General features: G+C 39.2%; 1 protein-coding gene across 1 annotated transcript; it reads right to left on the bottom strand.

Moving 5' to 3' along the window:
- Positions 1-4633: 4633 nt before the first annotated feature.
- fgf7 (fibroblast growth factor 7) lies at positions 4634-11006 on the bottom strand. Its single transcript, XM_053865977.1, has 4 exons — positions 10782-11006; positions 10040-10652; positions 6895-7001; positions 4634-6821 (listed from the first exon to the last, which is right to left on the bottom strand). Exons 2-4 carry the CDS (start codon positions 10323-10325, stop codon positions 6606-6608), a joined length of 609 nt encoding a protein of 202 aa, XP_053721952.1. The 5' UTR covers positions 10326-10652; positions 10782-11006; the 3' UTR covers positions 4634-6605.
- Between the last annotated feature and the right edge of the window lie 443 nt (positions 11007-11449).

Genomic DNA, 11449 nt, shown 5'->3' with positions numbered 1-11449 from the left:
ATCTCTGGAACATATTCACTTGGCAAAATAATGCAGCACTAACAAATGCGATCACCTTTCAGTGATTTATTGTTATGAGTGGACATCAGGAAGGCACAGCTGTGTGTTCTGAGTGTTTGCCACCTCAGACATTACTGCTTGCATATGATGTAGTGGATGCTGACCAGCTGATCGGGTTTCTTGTCTTGAGAAAGTAGCAGCGGACCCACATGGATTCTCGCGGCACACCACAGTTGTTTCATAATACATTGACATCTCTCACAGAAACGTATCTAGAGTGTGGATCATTGTGTCTTGATCCTGCTCCTGGTTTTAATGGATTTCTTGGCAGAGTGGTTTTGCAGTCTGGCACACAGTGATGCTTTGTTGAGATAAGAGGTTCTGTTGGACTCTACCTTGAGTTCTCACTGGATACAACTGACTGTGGAGTGTCAGGAATGTGGATCATCTCAGCTAAGTTGAAATCAGAGGCTGTGGTACTCATGGGCATCCACATGTGCACTCTGATTTCCTCCCACAGTCCCACAGTGACTCTAATCGTCTGCCGTTCCGATGTGAGTGACTGGATCAAACTAAAGACAGTGGAATAATGAAAGGCAACATGTACCTCCACCTTGGGAACACATTTGCATTCATGTGGTGTTGTTACTGTATTCAAACTCATCCATGTTCTGCACTCGTTCTTTCTTATGTTACTGTGATACTGTGTCAGTTATGTTAGGTGCTACATTCGGTTTTGTTATTATTATTATAACTATTTTTATTATTGGACATTGTACATTGTTGATCATTTGTTTATTATTATCTTTATATCCATAATGTTTTTGTTTGTATTATTTATTATTATCAATGTATTATATATTTGCTTATAATTATGTATATTCATGTATTTGTTTTGTTATGATATCTGATTAGATATTATGGGTATTTATTTGTCTATTATTATTTGTTTGTTGTGTATCTTTAATGTCTGTGTCAGTGTCTCTGTTGTCATTGGCTGCTGTGACACGTTGAATTGTGGGACTAATAAAGGCCATCTATCTATCTATCTATTTATTAAGTAGTAGTAGCAGTAGCAATAACGTTGTTATTATTACTACTATAAAGTGAATGAATGAACTTTTTTTCTACATTATTGTAGCTCGCCCGAAGAATCCCATAATCTCAGACTTGGTTCACATGGTGAAATCAGGAGCTCTGCCTTGAACCAAGACACTTGACTCTTGACACTTGCCCATCCAGCAGTTTAGAATTCATAATGATTCAGCCGTGAATTTGATCAATTTTGTTATATAATTTTACAGCCTTCCTCAGCTTTTGCACTTTCTCATCGTCATGTTTTATGACAAACTTTGGCTCACTATCTGACGAAAAGGCTTTGATTAAGTTATAAAAAAAAAAGACGATTTAAAATGGAAAAGCTGATGTTTTCTCACCTGTTTTAGTTCATTTGAGTATAATTGTAGCCCCAGGTGGGTAGAAATCCTGGCACAACTATAAAAGCAATCTGGACAGCTCTTTAGTGGTGCGTGTTGCTTATCAGAAACACGCTGCTGGACACTTTCTGCAAAAGAAAAGATGGAGTCGGGGGTGCGCTACACTGAAACATCTTGATAAGATTGCGGGCTGGCAGGGGAGCCATTGTTTTGTCAGACCATTTTGGTTTACATAAGCATTTATGAACAATAAATGATCATTCATTTTGAACTGTGCTCATCTCGAGACAGAGTCGGGCTGTGTTCAGACCTATCCGCCAGCCTGTATTGGAGAGATTCTTGCAGCCTGCGTGCGTCAGTATTTGGTCTAATTGAAGGTTCTGAGCATGCTCTTCTTTGATTTAAGACTTTTTCTTCTTCTTTACACCCTTTTACCGTTGAGTGTGAGATGATTTACTGGAAGAAAATTGAAAGAAAACGTTGCAGTTCTCACAATGAACTCTGGTTCCAGACTGTGTGATACTGCTCTTGTGGTCTCCAGGAGGTCTGGGTCCTCTCTCACAATGGTCTGGTGTTCTGAGGTTTCCGTGCTAAGAGGCTGTAAACACAGAATTCCCCAGGTTGCATAACTACACATTTCCTCCAGGGAAATGAAGGTTTATGGTCCTGAAATGTATCAAGTTCAGCTGTGAATCCAATTGATCCCAAGGGGCTTCCCCTTTCTCCTCCTGCCCCAAGACCACCTCTTCACCTCGCACGAGACTCCCAGGCCCCTCTAACTTCAACTCTGTTCGGCACGTTCGCTCAGTCCCTGCGGTTCTGTTCACAGCCAGTTTCAGACCTGGCCCAACCTTGTCATTGCTGTTTCTCTCCATATGCTGCTGCTAATGTGACACACATGTGCTCCACTGCAGGCTACCACACAAATATAACGCCACTGATGACTCAGTACATGACTGTCAGAGAGTCATGATTTAAAATCAAAGGGTCACATGGTACTCTCAAAGTTTTTCATGCTCGTGTAGAAAAGTGCTTGTGCAGGTAGGTGTCATCCATTATGGAATCGAAAGACCAGCACCAGCTTTTTTGGACAAAACTCTCACTAAATAAGTTACATTTTATTTCACAAAATCTAATAAACGCAGAAAAGACGTGAAAAATATGACTCTTTTTGAGAAAGTGGTAGAGTCGTGAAACAGGCCCAAAATTAAAAATAAATAGTCCTTAACTAAATGCTGAAAATGATTGAATGAAGTGTTGTTATAAAAGTAATTAAAAAATATTAATATCTTTGTACTGCACATCTGTGAAAAGTGATACATGAATCCATTTTATTTTATTTTTTGTGATTCTATTACGTTTGAATAGTTATATGTTTGAATAGAGAACGAATACAATGAATAACGTGGTGATCACATTCTTTATCTTTCTCTAAATTCCTGCTTTGACAAACACACAATTTATATTTAATGGTCAGAAATATAAATACAAATTAACTTGTTTTCTAAAAGAAAACTTTTGGTGCTTTTACTTTTAAACTTCCGGTAGAATGGCTAAATAGCATATTTAATGTCTGCCGTTTTATTTTTTATTTTTTTATTGAAAGGAAAAGCTGTGTTGTTTTGTCTACTTGCCTGTGAAAAGTGCAAGGTTGGTCCAAAATTCAAATCTTATTTGTAACTGTGTTTGGAATGTTGTACTTAGTTTAGTGCTAGCTGCCAGTCTGAGTTCTGGTGTCTACTGGAAAATACAACTCCGTCGTCCCTGATTTGGAAACATCAAGGTGGAATTTTGTGGAATTATGAAGATTACAATGTCATGTTATGCAACTGTTATGCGATGCTTTATAGTCGTATATTAGCATTTTCAGAAATAAGTATACATTTTTTAAAGACTAAATTATTCAATAGTTTACTCTTGTACAAAATGGCTCACACTTGATTTGACATATTTCCTATAAAAAAAAAGACTGAAATGGTTTTCGATATTTTTATTTATTGGCAGAGTAACGTTGCACTGTTAATAGACTTGCTAGAACTGCAAGTAGCGATAATACAGATAGAATGAATTGAGTAGCTTTTTAAAATGTACTGAAATTTCTTTTAAAAATCTTAAATCATGTATTTTCAAATCTAAGCCTGACATCATGCAGAGCAGTTTAGAGGTTCACCTCCAGATATCACAATAATAACTTGCCACATTTATGTTATACAGTTGGTTCCTAAAAAAACGTAAAACTTAAAGTATTTGTGTAACTAAATCCATCATTCTGACAATTTACTCCATTTCATACAAAGTACTTCAACTCAACTGATAATATATAAGTACTGTATACTGCACCAAAACGCAGACTATTAGGTGGAAAAAAAGTGAAGGAGATGAACTGTGACCAGATTAGACCAAGAGATAGGAGATATGTATATTTTTAAAGACAGATGAAGAGGAGAACATGGTGCAGGCTTGTAAACTATTTCTATAATCCCGAGAAAAGCCCAGGGCCCATTTTCAGCTCTTGCTTTGTTACTTCAACTCGAAGATGTCCTCTGTTTCCGAATCAAAACTGTACTTCATTGGTCCGTCATTTTATGTTGGTGGAAATAGAAAAGCATCGGTAAATCACCCGGCCAGTAAAACAGCTGTTCATTTTTTTTTCTTGCTGCGTACATAGACATGAATCCTTCTTCGCCTAATCCTTCTTTGATGGACGCATGTGTGTGCTTGGAATCTCACATCTCTGTCTATAAAAATGTCATTTTCTGTATCTAAATATGATTTGTGAGATTAAGTGAGGTAGTACATTGAAATATAGCGCACGCCAAACCAATAAACACATCAACAAGTACAATTCTAAATCACTCATGTTTTATTTGAGACACACACACACAAAAAAAAACCCAGAAATATTTTGACTTGTGACACCTCATGTATCTTGTGCACAAATGTGTAAAACTGAAATCATCGCAGTAAAGGCATTTAATGAAGTAGTGGCCATAGTAAGATCTATTTTCGGTGAAAGCAATCCCATATGTTAAAGTCTAGAAAATGATTTGCAATTCAGGATATTTTGTTCAAGAAAATCTTAAACCAAGTCTTGGAAGACTTGAAGAGCATAATTTCTGTGTCTGGCATGCCAGCATTGATTCAAATCTCTTGGAAGGCTGCAGCCTCACGTCTATGACAGTTCTCGCTCACTGGTGTTGGCCTCGGTGTCTCCTGGTCCTGCTGGGAATACACAGCCTTGAGTCTGAAATGTGTTTACATTTTCAGTATGTTACAAATTATCTGCTAAGACTAACTTTGCGTGACTTGGCAGAAGCCTTCACCTTGCTCAGATGTTGTTTGGGTCAAATATTTTTCAGGGGTTTGCGCTCTCAATTTAACTTTATTCATCTGACGGGGGGTTCTCCAAGCCAGATGTGAACTCAGACAAGAGGTAAAACTCGTGGCCCATTTCAGTGCGTGCATGCATGCAGGCTTGCGTGTCTGTGTGTTCCCTCACATGCATATGTGCGTATGGGGGAAACCCTGTCTTCCAAAGACCGATGCACCTGCAAGAATGATTCGCACTCATTTCAAATTTTGTTTTTAATTTACATATTCACCTGCGCATTAATCAAATGAGTCACGGTGCACATATGTCGGAATAGTGAAAGGACGTTAGTTCTGTTCCAAATGAATCTTTGAAATGGATATTCAATCTTCTCTGCGACATCATGAGATTCATCATAACCGGGAAATGGGCCAGCTGGAGGCTTCATAGGACCTTATATGGCAGTACAAATCTTGTGTTATAGAATGTACTTATGAAGTTTATTGTCGTTTTTGTTGTGCTGCTTTACATTAAGTTTAACTTCAGGGAAGCTCCAATTACATATACAAAATAAAATAAATACATTAAAAAAAAATGGCATTACATTGTAATATGCGTTATTCGGTGTTACATTATTAACTCTCCATAATGGTGAAAAACAAACATAGTCTTAAGGATTTAAGCATTACAGTCTAGAAATGTACATCCACTTTTATATAATGATAAATGTAAGGATTTTAAAAAGTCAGATTTAGCACTGTAAGAGGGCTAAATCCCTCTTCTCTTAGATTGTATTTTGCTCTGTGTCAAAATAATATTGCAATGTAATCTATTCATGGCGATATATAACAAGTGCACTGTACTCTGGTACTCCATATATGAGTACAAAGGCATTGGTTGGAGGAAATCCACAAGTCACTGCTGGTGAAGCTACAGCATTTAATATAGTATAAAATACAAATCCCAAATTTTAATCACAGTTATGAACTGAACTATAATGAAAGGGTTTTAGTTTCATTCATTAAATATGTATAAATAGATTTGCGTGACATAACTACTCAATGAAAAAAATCTAAAAACAGGCAATAATATATTAATCAGTGCTGCCTCACAATAAAAATCCCAACACAAGTCACCAACACACCTATTGGTCTGTTGGTGAATGAATTTTCACCTTTGGAATTCGTACAAAACATCACTTAAAAGCTTCATACATAGTCACTGGATATATATGTCTTCAAATATCAGGCTACGCATTCATAAATATTTTCCTTTTTATAGATGGTTAGTAAAAAAAAAAAAGCTTTACAGAGTTGGTTAGTACATGGGATTTTCATTTTTAGCAGCAGAACATTTCAGTATTTTAGTGAAACACCTTGCTCAGTCCCTCTGGTCGTCAGTTGTGCTTCAACGGAACCATCCTTCGGCCTTCCACCTTTCACTTAAATAAGATCTCGGTCAGTGTCGCGTTTGTCTTGTCCTCTGAAACACAAGTCCAGCTTGCATCGCTTCATCTCTTAAAACTTCATCGTGTTCGCCTCAGTCCTGCAGTCCTGAATGTGTCACACTTTGGGTTGTTTTATAAGAAAAACATTACCATTGTAGCATGAAAAATAACATTTTACTCACGACAAAAACATTAATTCGTGGTTTTACACTTTATAAACCAAATATCCTCTTTGGTTTATTATAGTTGGAATTGTGCTGTTGTTGTCTGATATAAAAACACAATACAATATTACATTACGTTGACTGAAGCACTGCAGAGGGTAGTGTCAGGAGAGTGTTTTCACGTGTCCCATAACTTAGATAATAGGTGATTTCAATCTTATACAACTGGTTCATTTGTCATCCTCATGTCAGTCCACCCGTCGCTCCTCCTCTTTGCATTTCATGGGGATGAAATGAGAAGTGACATGCTCCCGCCTGGTCTTCTTCCCTCGTAATGGTCTTCCCCTCTGAGACAAAGCAATGAACATTTCCTTTCCGTTTTTTGGCCACTTCGAGGAGGAGTACGCGTTGAAATAATTTTCTAGGAAAACCTCTTTGAAGTTGCAGTTATCATTGTAGATCCTCTGGAATGTGAGACAGAGATGATGCAACATCAATGCACCTCAAGTAAAGTTGGATTTTTCTCACTGGGGTTACCTTTCCTTGCAGCTGTCCAGCTTTGTTCATGCAGACATAGAACTGACTCTTCACACCTTTGATGGCCAGAATGCCCCCCTCAGACACTGTCCTGATCTCCAGTATACCTGCCAGACACAGGTAATGAAATCAGACAAATTCCAGCCCCGACTTGAACTCTTGACATGCAGCCTTCATTTGTCTTCATCATAAAACCTGAGGGAAATCCCTGCGGCTCATCAGTCTGTGGTCTCTGTGGTTTTATTAAAGCCATGTTAACTGGCCTGGGTGGCCGTTACACAAACCAAAACTGATGCCACAGCACATATGGGAGACAGATTAGGGCTCGCTCCCTTGGGATTCAGGGAATTGCCTCCTCGCTTGTGCTTTGCACGCGACGTATCAGGCCGGTGTTATGAATCTGCACTGAAATAAAAAGGTTTTATTCGCCCTGTCACGCCCCCCCGAACTGATGTGTTGCTCCTGGAATTCTCTTCTTCTTTTTTAGATGCTTTAATATACCTGTTATCTTGGTAAGATTTTCCATGTCGGCTGCTGAAGACTGCGCAAATCGCAGGTTGCTCATAAAGGGAATCCAAATATTGTTATCAGTTCACACATGCTGCAGTAACTCTTCCAGCAGACAAGCGGGGGAAGAAGGGAAGACCTCTATTAGAGCCTTTCAGCCTGACATTAAGCATGCTGCATTTTAGCGTTGGCTGGATCACAAACAGATGACAGTCTCCTAATCTTGGAATGTGGTTTGCACTCTGCTTGCATTTGATGTGAAAGTGCTCTTCAGCGTGTGCACATATTTATGGCGTTGAGCAAAACAAAAAAGTAAAGTCAAATATTAGCCATTTCATATGACTAATAGTTTCATGCTGCTTTTCTTAACCTGCAAAAGATGGTATGTTTTTCAGTCATGCTCCCAGAGCATGGAGGCCCCACTCCCATAATATTATAAGTAACAGCAGTTGTTTGGTCTGCTCAGAAGACGGGGAACTTCTCCACGCAGACAAATCATTAACGTTTTGGCTCTGACGCACAAAGATTCTCAGGCTCTCCTCAGCTTGAACAGATTTGTCATCACTCACTTGTCCAGCCCCTGGCTAAGTAAACTTACTTTGGGGATAATCCCCGAGACGGATAAACCGCAGCTTCAGAAATTAAATTCTCCTCCATCAATGCATCAATCCATCAATGTAAACTAAATCCACCTGACTGTGTTTTTAAGTGTGGCGGCTTTGCTCGAGAGACTTAAAGCAAACACGTCCAGATCCGTGGATACTAGGAATTACCGTCATTTACTCATGGCTTATAGATTTTTTCTTTTGTTAACCAAGGATATGCTGTCTTTTTTCTTAATATTAATATAATGTATTTAAAAAAAACAACACATTATTATGCTTACATTATATGAATCAGAGAATATTTAGTTGAGTAACATTTAAAGCTACCTAAAAACTCTCTTCTAAATTCTTGCTTGCACAGTACATATTATCTACTATTCTGAAAGTTTGATAGTTTGTCGCCTATTCTCAATCATAATGCTGAGGTGAGGAGATCGCTAAAGATGGATGAATGATCCCCGTCAAAAACAATGTGAGCTCTGCTTTCCATTAGTTTAAAGAGCAGCAAACGTTTTTGTCAGCAGCATCAAGTCAAAAACATTTCTCTTCTTAAACCCTGGATGAAAGATGAGCCGGCTGTGGCTGTTTGTATCGGCTCACATAAGCTGGCCAACAAAGATGGCGCTCTGCAGAGGTCAATACAACAGTATTCACTTTCTGACCATACTTGCATCACATTCTTTACTAAGCTCCCACGTCACTTTACGCTGCTGTGTACAATTTTGCCCCAATCCTTCTCTGTTAGAACCTTACCAATTATTATCAGACAAAATCCTCCTCCTCTTTTGCATCATTTCTTCTTCATCAAGTTGAATGCAATGTTCACGTCTGCAGTCAGTTACAGAGATATTTCCCTGCTTCATGCTGTTCCTTCAGATCAAAATCTGCTCAGCCCTTTACATCAAAGGGCATTATGGTTTATTAGTGAAGACACATTCTCTGCTCGTCAGTGTTCTTTATGTCTGACAGTGTGCTGGATTTCATTAGTCAAGACCAAGTAACGCATGGATGTCTGCTCTTTCATGTCATGTCTCTGTTGGACGTTGACTGATTTGTCTCTCTACATCTTTGAATCTACGCTAACAGAAATATAGAGTTCTATTTTTCTTCATTTCTCTATCAACCTCTAGAATTATTTCGATTAAAATTTAGTGAAAGAAAATAGCAGATTTTAGAAAATTTGACCTTCTACTTTCCTCATTATAGATTAGATGAAACCTGAAATGTCAAGTCTAAATCATATCAAATGTTTCATCCTGCTCTGTTCTTTGCATTGCCACTGTGTGATGTGTTTGTTTTGTGGTTTAGACTTCTCCTCAATTGATTGTTGACGTTGACATTGTTTACTGATTCGGTTTAAACTGAAGGCTGGTACTTAGTTTGGAACTATAGCATGCATGCATTAACAAACATTCGCTATGGCACGCTGTTTTATTTGCTGTACTTTGGGTTTGTTTACGTTGCGCTCCTCAGCATAGTATGGCTCACTGAATTAAAATTTCAAAAATGTAATTCTACCAGGCGAAACTGATTGGTACTTTGAAACAATTTTTGTGGGTCTGTTGTTCAATATTTTCAGAAGAAGTCTTTCACTTCCACACGGCAAATTTTGACCACATATTCTTTACTCTCTGTTGTACTAGGTCCATCCTCTTTTGTCTGCCTCCCAGTCAGCATAGCTGGATTACAACTAATCCAAGTTGGACCTTCGGGACATGTTTTATTTACCTACCTCTGCAAACCTATTGTTAGACCGGTGTTTAGACAGATACATTGCTATAAATATGTTGAAACAAAAGTTCAGTGATGAGCCTGACAAGATCGGGCGCCTAAAGGTTTCCTCTAATACAATGACTTGAAATGTTTCATTGACAACTTTGCGTTTTCATTGAGAATAAGATCCAACACTTTGGCATCGAAGAGTTGTTCTGCACTTGAGCAGTTATTGCAATGAAATTCTGTCACCACTCATCGGTCACACGCTAATCTCCATTTCTGTGTTTTAGCTAGCACCGTTGTTGACTAAAACTTACTGTAGCAGTTGGTTGGGTCTTGTGTCCCAGTGATGTTTCCATTGTCATCAATGGTTAGGAACCACTGGGTCCCGCTGAACAGCTGTCGGATGCGTACATCTCCTCCTTCCATGTAGTCATAGTTCCTGGTGTGGCGCTCGTGTTTTGAGCAGTTCATGATGGCAGCGAGTTGCTCTGGAGTGCAGTCACTGCGGACCACACAGACACTGCTGAACAGGAAGAGCACATGCAGGTACAGTCCGGAGAATAGATTTGGAAGGTTCCATGTAAGCATCCATTTGTGCATTATAATTCAATGCAGTGGGCATCAATGAACAACATACTGAAATGAGAGATCTTCACTCAATGCTTCACCGCGGCCCCCCCTGAACCCCGTAACGTGACCTTTGCGGTGAAGTGCTTCCCTGTAGATGTGGAATCCAAGCAGATGGCGGGGTAGTGGACAGTTTCACTCCAGTGATTCTTTGATGTAGCTGGGAGAAGATCTAAAGGAGATGGGTGACGATCAAACCCCCCAAGTCCAACGTGAAAACGGACATGTCCATACTGTTGAGCTGTATTCCATAAAAGGGTGCCACAGAGTCCAAGTCAGGAAATGGAGAGTGAATGGTCACTGAAAAGAGTACATAAAGAAAGTAAGCTGCTACGGGACTGAATGGTTAACGTTCAAAAATAAAACACGTCAATAAAAACGTTGACACAATCTGAAACGGATATAAATGATGATGATACATTTACTTACATGTGCGCTGAATGGTGACTGGAGCTCTGTTTCCTTTCGCTTTTAACTTGAAGGCGACTCAGTGGTACTGTTGCCGTCTCACTTGCAAACCAAGCCAAGTTAGAGCTGTGAGCCTCTGTCAATTCCTCTGGACGTCTCCCTGATCCTGGCTGGCTGACTCTGTGCATCTTCCCCTGTCGCTATGCACTCGGCTCAGATAAATGCCTCCTGCTGACCTCACTTGAGAGCAATTAGATCTCAACCAGTCAGCTGTCCTTGGCTGAGATGTAATGAAGAAACACCCTCTGCCTGCTTCTCTTTCTCTCTGCCACTCACCCACCAGACATGAGAGGGAGCTATAAACTCCCACAATTGAGGGCTCTCTACGGTGTACACTCGTAAATACTTGCAAAAAATTTGCATGCACTCACTCTTGCAGAACTTGCCACAACATCTGTCTCTGTTACTGAGATATTTTGGCTCTGAAGTTAGTTAATGTGTTATCTTATTGATTCTCATTTTCTTAATGCTTATGACAACAAAGAATTTGTCCAGTGTCGTTTGAAAAGTCACAATTAATAAGTGGTTTCACTCGGCAGCACCAAATAATTTGTGAGGATTTATCACCTGAAGAGAGCACTTCAAAGGAGCCTGTTCTCATTCTTATTAAGCGTAATAGAAGGAAGCGA

Source organism: Synchiropus splendidus, chromosome 5 (assembly GCF_027744825.2).
Source record: "Synchiropus splendidus isolate RoL2022-P1 chromosome 5, RoL_Sspl_1.0, whole genome shotgun sequence".
NCBI classification, from domain to species: domain Eukaryota; kingdom Metazoa; phylum Chordata; class Actinopteri; order Syngnathiformes; family Callionymidae; genus Synchiropus; species Synchiropus splendidus.
Note: the sequence above shows the minus strand (reverse complement) of the source record. Positions and strands in the feature narration are given on the sequence as shown.

Bases quoted from the DNA above. Each gene is read 5' to 3' on its own strand.
- fgf7 (XM_053865977.1), bottom strand. From the start codon at position 10,325: ATGCACAAATGGATGCTTACATGGAACCTTCCAAATCTATTCTCCGGA. The intron at 7,002-10,039 runs GTAAGTTTTAGT...TGTGTCTGGCAG, and splicing joins AGACCCAACCAACTGCTACA to GTATACTGGAGATCAGGACA. The intron at 6,822-6,894 runs GTAACCCCAGTG...CTCACATTCCAG, and splicing joins CTGGACAGCTGCAAGGAAAG to AGGATCTACAATGATAACTG.